Source organism: Triticum aestivum, chromosome 4D, assembly GCF_018294505.1.
Source record: "Triticum aestivum cultivar Chinese Spring chromosome 4D, IWGSC CS RefSeq v2.1, whole genome shotgun sequence".
NCBI lineage: Eukaryota > Viridiplantae > Streptophyta > Magnoliopsida > Poales > Poaceae > Triticum > Triticum aestivum.
In genome coordinates, this window is record NC_057805.1 from 440,478,723 (window position 1) to 440,492,741 (window position 14,019).

Here is a 14,019-nt window from a genome sequence, read left to right on the forward strand (position 1 = left end):
TTTACATACCTAGTGACTTATTCTACGAAACAATAAGTGCTAATTTTTATTCAGTATGGTATTTTAATCTCCTTCCTTTTCTATGAGGTGACATGCATGCATGGGATGGTTAAAGAATTAAAGCATGCCAAATTAACTAGTAATTAAGGCATTTATATATATATATATATATATATATATATATATACACACATCTGGGCTATTCTGTTTCGCGTAACAGAATATTATTCTGTTACCCTACTTGAACTGATGATTTCAGGCGGTTGTACTGATGATTTTTATCTCGTCGAACTGATCCTCTTTTCGTCGGAATGGGACGTGTAATATATTGTTGGAAGCTCTTGACATCTACTCCCTTCGTCCGGGAAAAGTTGTCCCTGATGATATTTTGCGAAAATCACCTCCCCTTTCTTCCGACAAACTACGCAGCCCTCCCTCCGTCTGCTTCTCTGCTCCGTCGCCTCGCCACGCGCCGGCCACCTGCTCCGTCGCCTCGCCGCCTGCTCCGTCGCCTCGCCGCATGTCGGCCGCCTTCTCCCCCTCGTCTCGCCGCTTCTCTCCGTCCGCACTAGGAGATCAAGAGGGAAGGGATCCCCTTTTCTGTAAAGCTCGTGCCTTGTCGGCTCCGTCGACGGCGCTCGATGACCCGCTCCTCGTCCTCGAGCACCTCCTCCAGACCTCGAGCTCCGGCGGCGGCGCTCGATGGCCCGCTCCTTGTCCTTGAGCACCTCCTCCAGACCTCGAGTTCCGGCGGAGGTGGCGTGGGAAAGACGACCAGGGCATGGGGAGGACGAAGACTTGCTCCAGCAGCTCGTCTTGCTCCTCGAGCTGGTGGGCTGATGATGGAGGACCTGCACTCTTGGCTCCACCAGCGCCGCCGCTGCCGCTTCTGCTCCCCGTTCGCCCACATCGCAGGTCTGTCCTCTGAATTTACAGGTGATGTCTGTCTGTTGAAGCAAGCAGGTGAGCTGATTTTTTGCAGCGATTGGTTTGTGCAGAGATTGGAGGAGGAATGGAGTATTGCAGAGGAATGGATGATGCTTCTTTTGGTGCAGGTGAGCCATGTATTGGGAGTACGAGTACAGCACTGACAAAATTCAGTTAGCCATGGAGTACAATAGATGAACATACAGTATAGATTCAGTTAGCCTTGCACTTTGCATGCTTCCAGTATTGGTGAACATACAGTATAAATTCAGTATAAACAGTATTGGTGATAATTGAGTTCAATTGGTGACAAAATCACTACTTTGTGTACACATTGACTGAATTTAACTTGGAGTACAGGCACTACATTGCTTCTCTGCTTACAAAATTCAGATTGAATTTCACTATCAAAAGAAAAGAAGTGAAGATTAAATGCACAACACTTCAATTGTGTGCTCAGTAAAATTACCAAGTTCAGTAAAATTCAGTCTATGAATTCAGATTACTGTGTGCTCAATTGTGTGCATCGCTGGGACAATTTACTGTTCATGAATTGGAGTAGATCTCTGCTTTCATGTTTTAGGTAGCATCATCCATGGATGCATTCACTATTTCAATCAACTCCTGAAGATTGGATTCAGTACAAAATTCAGTTAACTACTATAGAAAAGAGAGATTCCAAATTAATCAATTTAATTCAGTAGAATTTTTTTCCACCTAGTCCCCCTGTTTCCAGGTCAAGACCTTCACCCTGCGCTCATCATGTAAGCCACTTTGTAATCTTATTGTGCTGTCTTTTCTCTGTCTTTCTGTCAGGAAGGATTTGGGAATGTTTTCAGAGATGTTTTCCTTCTCTCATTTTAGACCATGATCATTTTAATGCTACAGTTCAGAAACAAGGAAATTTAGTTGATGAAAGCACATTCCATGAACATCAAGGAAATTTTAGTAAACTGCAGTAGGATTTTTCCATGTTAGTGCTTGCAAAATTTGTCGCTGTCAACTGAAACATGAGTGTATGTTTTCATTTTCCAAGCTAGTGCTTGCAAAATTTGCAAGCATTGTTCTTTTATTTTATTTCTTTGTACAATATGGCAGTAGAGACCATGCCAGTAGAGACCACAACAGTAGTGACCATGACAGTACTGAACATATGCTCCCCTGAATTTTTTATGCTCCTACTCCACTTTATGATTTTTTTTAACTGCCAAATGACAATTTACTGAAGATGCAGAGAAGATGCTAGTAGTATCTCTCACAAGTTAACTTAATCTTGGAAAGTTCACTTTATGTGCTCACATTCGATCGTGTGTAATAGTTCTACGAAGGTAATCTTGTAGAGAATAGGCTTAAGAACCCTGCTTTTATACATAGTTTAATTTTATGCTCAATAGACCAGCAACATGACTCTACTTCTGTATGTTGTGTAATTAATTAATCCAGAGTAAGAATCTTGGAAAGTTGGAAGGCCTATCTGCATGAAGAAAAACTACAAGTGAATGCCCACCATTTTGAAAGCTTTTCCTCCTGTGGGTGCTCTGACAGCTCAAAAAAAAAGTGATGACATATTAAATTCCTTAATAATGTTCTTTTATCTTGAGGAAATTGACAGCAACAGTAGATCAGAAATTGCTTCTACTCTAGGTGAGGTTCAGAAATTATCCAAAGATTCAGTTAACTTTTGTTAACATTCAGTTAACCGATGAACTTTGGACATCGAGGGACACATTCAGTTAACTTCTGTGTTAACTGAATCTTTTTTGCAACATTTCTGCAGAGTACTCTCACCGGCAGCATGATCAATTGTGTTTGAAATTAATGAACAAGTGCAAGGATCAGAAAATGGAGCTTCTTCTCACCGGCAGCATGATCAATTGTGTTTGAAATTAATGAACAAGTGCAAGGATCAGAAATTGGAGCTTCTTCTCACCGGCAGCAGCACAAGCAGGGTAGCTCCGGTCAGCAGCACGAGCAAGCCCGCCTGGGAGGAGCAGCAACTTATAGACGAGCAGCAGGTCTAGGAGAGGAGTGGGGGAGACGACAGGGGCCTCGAGGTTGAGGATGAGCTTCAATTCCAGGCCCGCCGGGAGCTCCAGGTCCAGGCGCTCGAGACCCAGGCGCGCGCAGGTCCTGGCGGCGGCGCAGGCCCTGGCTGGCGGGAGGGGATAGCGGCGCAGCCCTAGGAGGCAGAAGGGGTGACGGCGGGAGAGGATGGCGGCGGTGCAGCGCCATTCAGCCGTGGAGCCGCCGCCCGTCGAGGTGGTCGCCGCGGAGGAGCAGGTGGACGGCGCAGGTGGGCGCGGGCGGCGTTGGTTCACAGCGGTAGTGCAGCTCGCCTCGGGTGGCGTAGGTGGGCACGGGCGGCGGTGGTTCACAGCGGCGGCGCAGGTCGTGGCCGTCGTCACGCGCTCGGCCCTACGACGGGTGCCGACGGTGGCTTGGGCGGCGGACGGAGAAAGCAGGAAGAAGCAACCGGGGGCTGATTAGCAACAGATTTGAAGATGAAAGGTTTTTTTTGCAAATTTGAAAATGGACTAAGGGCTGGACAACTTTTCCCGGACGGAGGGAGTACATTACAAATATATAGGATTTTTTTTGCAAAATCATCATGGTTTAAGAGCAGTTTTGAAAAAACCGTTTTTTTCAAAACCGAAAACGCGAATCATATTTTGGACTCACTTTTCAAACGGTTTGTCGGAATTGAGCAAATAAGATGGCGTTGGAAAGCCGGTAAAAATCTGCATCTTCCATATATCTATTGTTTTTCAAATTCTATACAATTTAAAAGTAATTTGAAAAATTGTAAAATTCTGGGCGAAATGTATTTTCACTTTTTTTGCAAAACGGTTTGTCGGATTGACGCAAATGATACGGCGCTGGAAAGCTATGGAAAATGCATAACTTTTTTGTATTGAAATGTTTTTTTAATTCCTTACGGTTTAAAAACGAATTCGAATACGGTCAAATTTGATTTCGAACGCGATTTTTTTAAAAGTTTGTCGAAATGGGGCAAATAATATACCGTTGAAACGCTACCGAAAATGGGAAACTTAGTCGTGTTGAACGTTTTCTCAAATTCGCAACCGTTGAAGAGTAATTTGGAATACGGTGAGACACGTCGTGTTGTTTTTCCGTCAGAAAAAACAGAATACTTGTACGGATTTACATGTGCGTTTGTACTGATATATTTTTCATATAGTAATTTAGAAAAATTTCAGAAAAAGAGTACTTGAACGGATCTCCGTATGGATTGGTACTGAGCGTATTTTCACGTACTAGACTTTACTCTGTTTTTTCTGTATGGTTTTTTCTCGTAACTTTTCAACCGTTCACGGTGTCCTCGTCCCGAACTTGTATGGTTTATATCGTTGAACTGAATGACAATTTTTTTAAAAAAAATGTTTTGTGTGTGTTTTTTTAACTAATTTTTTTTAATGATGTTCTGGACTTCTCTCATTTTACGACTTGAACTTTTACCATTTGAATTTTCGTGGGGTTTCATTTTTTTTAGCTTTTTTCTCAAACTTATCTAGGACGTCGTGTTGAACTTACAACTTTTTAAATTGTAAACTTGTTGTGTTTTTACAATTCCAAAGCTAGCAAAAAAAATTCTAAGTTACTGACTCATTTCAGGATATCAGAGATAAAAATTGCCATCACCAAAATCAAGCATTAATCCGATCAAAGAGATGAAATACATTGACTTAACTTCCAAAAGAAATACATGTCCTATGGCCAACGTAAAGACATGTAGAAGAATTTATTAGCAAAATGAACTGTAGACAGTTGGGATTAGTAGCAAAATGAACTACCAAAATTCTCTAACCAGTACTATAGATATTAGCAAATTGAACTTCTAGTAATTCATTCCATCGGCGACGCGAGTTTTTGAAGTCTTTCTCTGCACAAACTTTGAACATCAACAACATTCGCACCACGACACATCAAAGCAGTAACTGTACCATTTTTTTTTGTACATACAAGCATACAAAAAATCGCAGGAGCAACACAGTATACCCCGATACGTCGTTGGACTGATGCTCTGGGAATTTTAGAACCAATGAAAAAAATACCCTGATACGGAATTTTAGAGCTCGTACTGATATATGCGTGTATTTGTACTGATTTATTTTTCACAATCCAAAATGTTCAGGGGTTGATCACTTGAACTTGTAGAAATGTAACTTTTAGGTTTGATTTAAAATGTGTGTCGACGTGTCATCATCACCGAACTTGCATGGTTTATATACTTGAATTGGCTAAATTTTCTTCTCCAAGAAATGTTTTTGTGTTTTGTGATAGTAACCATAGATGCAACAATCCATACCGAATTTGATATGCCCTTTGAAATGATTATAAAATACATACTGAACTGTTGGACACATGGTAACGCATGAAAACAATTACATAATCATCCAAAGATCGTACATGTTGCAAACAATTATCAAATGCTAAGCTACAGTCTGTACACTTCTTTTCTAAAATATATTTAAAAAATCACACAATCTTCTATGGAACAGAGGAAAGATTTTTGTTTGTAATACAACATAAATGCTTGCTTAAAGATATGTTGCACATCCTCGCAACCGGCAGCAAAGCGTTGTACTGTCAAGGCAAGTACTAGTCATCAGTACTAAAAAAACTTTGTACAAGTATATATTGCGACATTCTACTATTCCATATCAGCAAGATATTGAAGATAAGATTCCAAACGATCGTTAGGAGCATTAGAACTCAGAGATACTAGTCATCTTCAGTATGTAACTTTTCAACTAGCACTAAGGGCCAGCAGCATGAATAAGTAACCTGAACCCGTGGGTGAGTTCATAACTGCACCTTTTAGACAGTAATACTTGAACGTCTCAGAGAAACATCCAGATGAAAACTTCAATTAGAATCAGAAAAACACACACACACACATCATGCACACCCCACACCAGTACAACACATGAGCACATGCAGGCACGCACACGAAGTCATCGTCGTCATCTGCGGACGCATGCCATGGCTGGGCTTGACTGCTCCAACTTCTACTGACAGACCCACCACAGGAACAATAGCATCAAAAACCAATTTTAACCTGAAACTGAATAAACACTCATCAAACTTTTATATGTGCTATAGGAAGAACGTGGAAACACAGAGGAAACTAGACTTACAATCGGCAACTAGATGAACTGAAACAGAAATACACACCAAACGGATGATAGAATAAACATTAAAGAAAAAGAATACTGAAAACACATTGAACTACTAAAGCAATGAAAAGTGAACTTGTGTTCAGTTGTTTTACATAGCTAACAGTGAGAAAATTATGAGTTTCTTTAGACCTTTAGACATAACCAAAACAAGATTTAGACAGTAAGGAAACAACATATTACTCCTTGAACATATTTTAGATGAATTATCATTGCACCTGTTACCACTACACTATGTACCACCACTTAAAGAGAGCTTGGACTTGCTACTGATATTTCTCGTAATTGCCACAGTAGATTGATAAGCATTACAACAAGCCACCATCCACAAAGTGCTAAGCAATCAGAATCATCACACATAGGGAAGCACCCGCAGCAATTAAAGCAGAGTAAAAATACATTTCACAATGGTTTTTGAACTGATAGAGGGAGGAGAGCAGGGCAAGGGCAACGATAGAGGGAGGTTGCGTGTGGTGGTCGTGGAAGCACCGCAGGGTTGAGCCACAATGGTGAATGGTGGTTGATGGCGAGGCGGCACGACACGACGAGCAGCGTGGGGACGAGTGGGTGGTTCACGACATGTCGCTTTAGATACGCCTGTTGGACTGATTTCCTTCTCCCATCTGGATGGATCAATTGCAGAACTTGCTATTAGAAACAGGAAAGATACAAAATAGTCATGTGCTCAAACTTGGAAGTAATATATGATTTCATGTCCTTATCCATTATTAAATCATTATGTACATTTGTAGAATACTTGCTCTCAGTACTAGCCATTCTACTTAGTTATCCAAAACTGTTGTGAATGCTGCATCCATTTTTCTCAAGAAAATGTAACATACAAGTTTTATACAGACAGAAATATGCACCAAAAGATATACCCAAAATTCAAGTTTTACAGCATCAAAAGAAACAAATAATTTGACGCCAACCTAAGTGAGCACTGAAAGATGCAAAGAAGAGGCTTTTTCGAGACTTTGACTTTGGTACATGTTTTGCTCTACAAATTGATAAACCAAGAGCAGTACAGATGCTCATTTCCCATGCTTAACCACAAGCACATGTTTGTTCTATAGGAAGATGGAAACATAAAGGAAACCGGACTTATGATGAGGAAGTAGATGTACTAAAAAGCATATGAAAGATGAACAATACCAACGCTAAATCTATTAGTCTGCAGCAACCAGACTACAGCAATGCTAAATCTATTACTTGCTCCTGCTTCGTATGACGACATGACATGGTTTCAGTTCGGCATTTTCAGAGGAACTAGATTAAATTAAATTCCAGTACCTCTTAATCCACCCCGGTGCCCATGAATCCGGCTTCATCTCAAATTCCCAGGACTCCGCAGGCGCGCTGTCCCTGCTGTCTGCGTCATGCGCAGCGGCCATGCCACCATTGCCATGCGCCTGCAAGGCAGCTGCTCCTCCGCTACCCACTTCGCTTCTCTCGTTAGATCCAAGCCGGCCGGGGCCAACCCCTTTTCGTGAAGATGGGCAATCTGCAAGTGTGAACAGAAGGCAAACACGGCTATCAGCATAACGCCCTCTCTATACACAGACAAAAAAGGGAAAAGTAAAGCAAAGAGGGAAGGCCTCACCGGAACACCGGATCTGAACAAACTTACTGAACTGATGAGGCTGAACTGAACTGATAAAGCCTCATGAGGCTGAACTGATGCAAAAAAGAACGCCACTGCTACCAAAATCTGTTGCATCCAAGACTTTGTCATGCTACATTTTTTGAACTTATTAGGTTTCTATGTATGAACGTACAAACATTTCCAAACATGAACTTTTTGCTAGGTTTGTTTTAAGTATCAAAAATTGTTTTCTGCATTACAACAAACTCCCTACAGAGCATCATGTTTGCGACTAGAAAACATGTCTTCTGTTTTCCTTTTCACACAAATTAATTAGCAGACAGAGAGAATACTCACGCATTATTTGCGAAGTGAACTTGTTTTTTTTAAACAGAGTAAACTGCCCACTCGCCCGAATCGATATAACACAAAAATTCTACTCATAAGTGAACATTTGAACTTATCATATGACAATATTTTTGAACTTTTCATGACATAAGAAAAAAGGTTTGCATTAGTACAGAACGAAAAATCACCTTTGCTGGACGCGCATAGACTGATGATGGATTCTAAAATACCACAGTTGTGCACCAACAGTAATAAGCAAGAAAACCTTTCTCACACTCCTAAAGTATTTTCTTTTTGGAGTACAATGATGTATTTTTTTGCCCTGCTCTCAGGAAACAAAGTCATTAAATTGTGAGGTATAAGTGCTAATGGCAGTATACAAACTAGTAATTCTTTGTCTCGAACGTTGGCTAATAGCAGTACTCACATTTTTGTATGGCAGTGCACAAACTGAAAAGCTAAGATGGATTAGCGAAGAATCCAATGCCAGCGAGCTGCGAGCGGGAGGGGAAGGGAAGGGCCAAGCACCCAGACAGTTCATGGGTACTTTTACTTGGCCTGAACTGAACTGAAACTATAACAAGCATTGAGCTAACCAAAATTTAGTAATGGAACTGAACAAGGTAGCACGAAAGTAGACATTTATAAAAGGCAAGTAGAGGAAATCAATCTCTCCCTCTCCCTCTCTCTAAAACACCAAACTATATATTTTTGCTTCTTAACTGGTGGTAGAATAATAGTGAGTTGCTAAAGATGTTTTCGATTTTCTCCTATAGGAAACATGTTCCTTTTCTTTTGTATGATATATAAAACTCAACTATTTCTCCAACACAGATCGAACTATTCCCCATGTTTCTCTATGAGAACTAATGAAATAATACATAGTGAACCGCTAGTAATCTACTGATGTTTCACATCATAAACATGTTCTTTTCTTAAAAAGGCTTTAAGACAAACATGTGTAGAGCACAAGTGCACCACGAGGCCAATTGCTCATTGAGGAGGAGCTCTCCGGCAGGTGCTCGCGTCCCTGTTCATCCGAACCTCCTAAATCATGACAGACAGCACCAAGTGATACCAGAACATAAAGGTTTCAGATTCATTTTGCTTGCCAGATTAACAGATAGCTGCTGTTCTAGGCAATGAGTGTACTGAACTAAAATAAGAATCGAACCGAACTAAAATTAGATATTGAACTGAACTAAGATAAGAACTCTCTATTTCAGTATTGATCCCACTGGAGCTCTTAATGTCCTCTGTTTTGGCTTGCACATGCTTTTCTGAACTAATGTGTTTTTTGTCATCGAACTGTTGTAACATAAGGACACCCGAATTGATCTACAGGATAACAATTGAAGACTGGTCCATGGATTATGGTCTTACCAATCTCATAGCCTAAATTCAACATTTAACCAATGAAATGAACACCCGAATGGGTAGCCTCACAACTTGACAAATGCCAAATTTGAGAAAAAATGGTCAGGCACACATCTCCAAGTGATGGAACGAACAATAGAGTGACCAAAATTAACACAGGGTATCTTTCTTCACTGCTGTTTTGTTCCAGTGTGCTATCTCTTTTGTTTACAAAGTTACTACAAAATACATTAGCAGGGGCAGAGAATGATCATACCTGCAAGATGAAGTGAAAATGCACACTACGATGAACTGAAGAAGCACCGGATGTTGAACTGAATATACTGAAGAGAAGGAGCTTGAACGTCCAGGGGAGGTTGGGAAAAGCTGAGACGGGCACCTCTCGAGCTGCGACGTCGAACGGCTTGCCGCTGGGTCATTGAACGATCCAGGGTGGCGGATGTGAACGGACGGGGTGTTGCGGCCACGGAAACGACGGCGGTGTGTCAGCGGAAGCCAGCGTAGGTTGGGGCGGGCCAGCGGCCGAAGCTGGGTTAGAAAAGGTGAGGCCGCCTTCCATGCCGGCGGTGATGGCGTGTGGTCGTGCCGGCGTGTGAGAGGTGGGAGGTGGGTCGGCCGGCGCAGGTAGGCGGCCAGCGAGAGATGGGGCAGGGAAAGCCGGCGCGAGCTGGGGCGGGTGCGGACCAAGGCCATGGAAGGTGTGGTGGCTGCGGGCATGCCAACGCCGGAGGCCGGGGCGGCCAGCGGTGGCCAGGGGTGCCGGATCCGCGTTGGCGGCGCAGAGCGAAGGCGGCGGTCGCATCGAAGCGCTGGGGGAGTGGGTGGGTGCGGCGGCGCGCTGGGGGTAGGGGAGGCCGGGGCGGCGCGTTGTGGGAAGGGGGAGGCAACGGCGGCGCGCTGGAGGAGGGGAAGGCCGCAGCGGCGCGCGGGGAGAGGGGAAGGCCGCGGCGGCGCGCTGGGGGTGGGGGAGGACGCGGCGGCGAGGCGGTGTCCCGGATCAGGTCGGGAGACGGGGTCGGGGCTTTATTAGTTTGTAGATTCCTCGGATCGCTCGGCTGAGGTAACAGAACAGTCCAGCCATATATAAAGATTCTTTACTAGGCAATGCTTTATCGATGGTTTGATTCCTGAACATAGTAAAACCTTACCAACATGTAGTAACGAATTGCTAGCAGCAGTAAAAAGATGGAGTGGAAGGTAATGGAATCAAAAATATGAATGGTAAAAATTTAGAGATTATTTGATCCTGCGCATGATGAACCTAGTAAATCCCGGCTCACATGTGGTAAAACATTACTACTGTTATATAATAGTGACCTAGTAAATCTAGGCTCACATGTTGTAATGCATTACTACTGCTTTATAATAGTGACCTAGTAAATTTAGACTCACATGTAGTAAAGCATTACTACTGCTATATAAGAGTGACGGCCACATCATTACTACTTCATGCAGAACCAATTTAAGTAGCGGTTGGTGATCGTAACTCATTACTGCTGGATTTTTTGCGAAGGAATCCATGCGAGGCAAAGCGCGTCGTGTCTGTTCGTAAGCGGTTAGGAAAACGCTTCCTTCCAACCGACTGATTTCTCGCTCGCGTAAATCTCCTCGCGCACCGTCCGATCGCGAGAGATCTGACGGACCCAGTGTAGGGCACGACGCGAGCTGACAAGGACGCGTCTATCGGGTCGGGTTGTCTCACCCGCACCCCCTTCCCCCACCCCTACCCGCATTGCAACATTTTCCCCCTTTTCGGTTCGTTCCTCTCGCCCAAGCTCGCTCCAAATCTCCGATGCGACGGTCGTCGCGGCGTCCAGCTCCCGGGGCGGCGAAGCTGACGCGAGGTCGACGAGGGGAGGCGCGCGAGGAGGTCCGCGAGGAGGCTGCTGGAGACATGGACGGCGACAATCTGCAGGACAGGTACCTCCGATCCTTCTCCAAAATAATCCGGAAATGGCCGCAGTAGAAATTCGTAGTAGAAATCGTGTAGGTTCGACGTCCCAGACGATCTATTTTAGGGAAGGCGGATCGCTGGCTCGCCGGAGTTTTAGGGGCGGGCTCGCCGGTAGACATCTATTTTTGGGAGAGGCGCGGTGGTCTTTGTTCTGGATCTGGAGCAGGAGTTTTGCGAGAGCCCATACACTCTGTCCGGGATCTCGCGCTCGCAACTGCCTCTGTTTCAAGCTTGTTGCAATCTTCCACGTTTTTTGCACTGCACCTTGCTGAAGGTCATCAGTGATGGCATGTGTGTGTGTGCTGCTGCTTTTTTGACAGGTTTCGGTGGTGCTCACGACTACTGCTGCAATGTCGTCGACTGCATGTGGATTTATGCAGATTTTTTTCAATGCAATGACCAAGTATATTGTCATCAGTTGACAAGTTCACATCATGCATTGTTATCAGTAGTTGGTAATCTTCTTCTGGAATTTTGCGGTGTGAGCGGTAGAACCTCACAATCTCCTCATGCTGCATCAAAAGGTGTGTATGCTGTGCAACAAAGTAGGTAACAACCCACTTATTGCCCCTGAGGCCAACAATCATATGAGCTTTGCAATCATAACGCATAATCTGATTCCTCTGACGCTTGACTGTCACATCCATTTCAACCCCGGCCTGCTTGCTTGATGAGCTTCCCCCTGCTGCAATTCCTTCCGAGTGGCTGCTTGTCTCACATGTAGTCTCCGGTTTGCCAGCATGCACACATTGGAAGACCCTCTTGATAAGTTGTTGTGGACCTTTCTTCTGGCTGTTTTTTGAGGAAGCTATGCGTGAGCCAAAACCCGTTCCAAATGCGTAGTCATTATAGAACTTTTGGGCATCTTCAATTGAGTCAAATTCCATGCCAACATAGGGCAGAAGTGGCTGAGATGAAATATCATCATCCTCATCTGCATCATGCATTCCACCGTGAGTGTTTAGGACACCATCTGAATCCCCACCACCATGACTTGTGAAAGGTTGCTGAACAAAACTCTCCTCATTTGCTGCCCCATCTTTGGTATGCTACATCATTGCAACAACAGTAGAACAACACCATCAGTAGCAGTTGAACAGTATTTGAGGTCAACATTTCTTTGCAAGAGAAACATTTTTTATAGATGAAACATCAACATGTATATCAGTAGTTTTTTTCATTGCAGCATGTTTATAAGATCTATAGGTAGTACTGTAGTAGTACATTTTACGACATGTTTTGGTGCTGCATAACTTTTTTACCAACTTCAAATAACATTTTTTTCATCATAGAGTTTTTGTGCTTGCTGAAATCCATAGACTAACACCACTATAACATGCATAAGGTCTCTAATCTACTACTGTTTTTTGCTATTTTCAGCAGCAAAAATATTTTTCTGAAGCTGAATTTTCAACTTTTTTTGCAATATCTGAAATCTAAAGCAAAGCAAACATTCAGTAGTCTTACATCCTCTGAATTTAAAGCAAGCAAACATGCAGTGCTGTTGCATTCTCTGAATCAAAGCAACATTCAGGGTCACTGAAAAGTAACCTTTTCCAATTTTACACAACCTTTTTTTCTTGTTACTGAACTGAACCAAAGCAACATAATGTGTAGTTTCAAACATTTTTGTTTTTTCTACTTTTTGTGAATTAAAACCAATTAGCATAGCAACATCCAATGAGCATAACTGGCAAATGTCAATGCAGCACATAAACAAGTGGAAGATTTCAGAGGATTTGGCAGCAGGGGAAGCTCACCCAATTTGCAGCGGATCCAGCCGGAGGAGCATCAGAGAAAACAATTGGAGGATCTGGTACATGCGCGTAGCAGAACTTTGTCGCCTGAGATCGAAGGCGCTCGCCGGAGCTGAAGTCGTCCGCCGGGGAACAACCGAACCCTCGCCGGAGCTACCACCTATGGCGGAGTAGGCCATGTCCCCACCCATGGCGGAGTAGGCCATGTCTCTGGCGATGTGGTGCGCCATCGCGGGCAGGGGGTGGGGGGTGGGGTTAGGGTGGGGAAGAGGTGGAGGGAAGGGGAGGCGGCCGCCGGTCGTCGTAGTAGATCACGACCTATCCCTGGTGGGGGGAAGCGCCCGCGATCTGCGGTCACAGGTGGGGATCGGTCAAAGTTTCATTGCAACAGGCCGTCAGCTGCAACGGCTAGCGGGGCGGAGGTGGGAGCGTGCGCGTGGTTCAGCTCAGAGATCGGACGGACCAGGGTTGTTCGATCCAACGGCCTGCGACCCGACTGATTTCCTGGAGAAATCAGTCGGTTGACGCCTAGCAGCGGCCATATATATACTAGTAGACTGCCCGTGCGTTGCCACGGGCATGTCAACTTTAACATGGATTGAAAAAATAGCCAATAAAAATAATAATTAAAATCCACTTCACTTGCAATATATTTTGATAAAAAAATTGAAACATTGAACTTTTTATTGTGCACTTCATTACAAATGATAATAACACTTGAATGCCTTTATTATTTATGCTTAAGATTCGATCATCTCACGAAAGCATGTGTATTGTTATTATCCATTAATTAAAGACAAACACATGGAGTACTGTGTTCCCTTTAAACAAATCTGCAAACCCCCAAACCTAGAACATAAGTGGGGACGTGTC

General features: G+C 43.7%; 1 protein-coding gene and 1 long non-coding RNA gene across 7 annotated transcripts; one reads left to right on the top strand and one right to left on the bottom strand.

Moving 5' to 3' along the window:
• Positions 1–371: 371 nt before the first annotated feature.
• LOC123098453 (uncharacterized) lies at positions 372–4,846 on the top strand. 3 transcript variants are annotated; one of them, XR_006447785.1, is made up of 4 exons: positions 372–915; positions 999–1,055; positions 2,371–2,571; positions 2,705–4,846. XR_006447785.1 is itself a non-coding variant. In XM_044520440.1 (3 exons), exons 1-3 carry the CDS (start codon positions 642–644, stop codon positions 2,809–2,811), a joined length of 438 nt encoding a protein of 145 aa, XP_044376375.1. In that variant the 5' UTR covers positions 372–641; the 3' UTR covers positions 2,812–4,846. The 3 variants fall into 3 exon arrangements, 1 of the variants encoding a protein (XP_044376375.1); XR_006447784.1 differs by having other exon boundaries at positions 999–2,571; positions 2,705–4,843; XM_044520440.1 differs by lacking the exon at positions 2,371–2,571.
• On the bottom strand, positions 4,813–10,450 carry LOC123098454 (uncharacterized). 4 transcript variants are annotated; one of them, XR_006447788.1, is made up of 5 exons: positions 9,692–10,450; positions 8,247–9,105; positions 7,729–7,836; positions 7,419–7,629; positions 4,813–6,748 (listed from the first exon to the last, which is right to left on the bottom strand). It is a non-coding gene; the product is annotated as an uncharacterized lncRNA (long non-coding RNA). The 4 variants fall into 4 exon arrangements; XR_006447789.1 differs by having other exon boundaries at positions 8,247–8,632; positions 9,692–10,446; XR_006447787.1 differs by having other exon boundaries at positions 8,247–8,380; positions 8,486–10,395.
• Positions 10,451–14,019: the final 3,569 nt, after the last annotated feature.

What these genes read in the sequence shown, in the direction of transcription:
- LOC123098453 (XM_044520440.1), top strand. Translation starts at nt 642, where the DNA reads ATGACCCGCTCCTCGTCCTCGAGCACCTCCTCCAGACCTCGAGCTCCG. An exon ending in CCCGTTCGCCCACATCGCAG is followed by an intron (nt 916 to 998) that starts GTCTGTCCTCTG and finishes TGGTTTGTGCAG; the next exon opens with AGATTGGAGGAGGAATGGAG. An exon ending in TGATGCTTCTTTTGGTGCAG is followed by an intron (nt 1,056 to 2,704) that starts GTGAGCCATGTA and finishes ACATTTCTGCAG; the next exon opens with AGTACTCTCACCGGCAGCAT.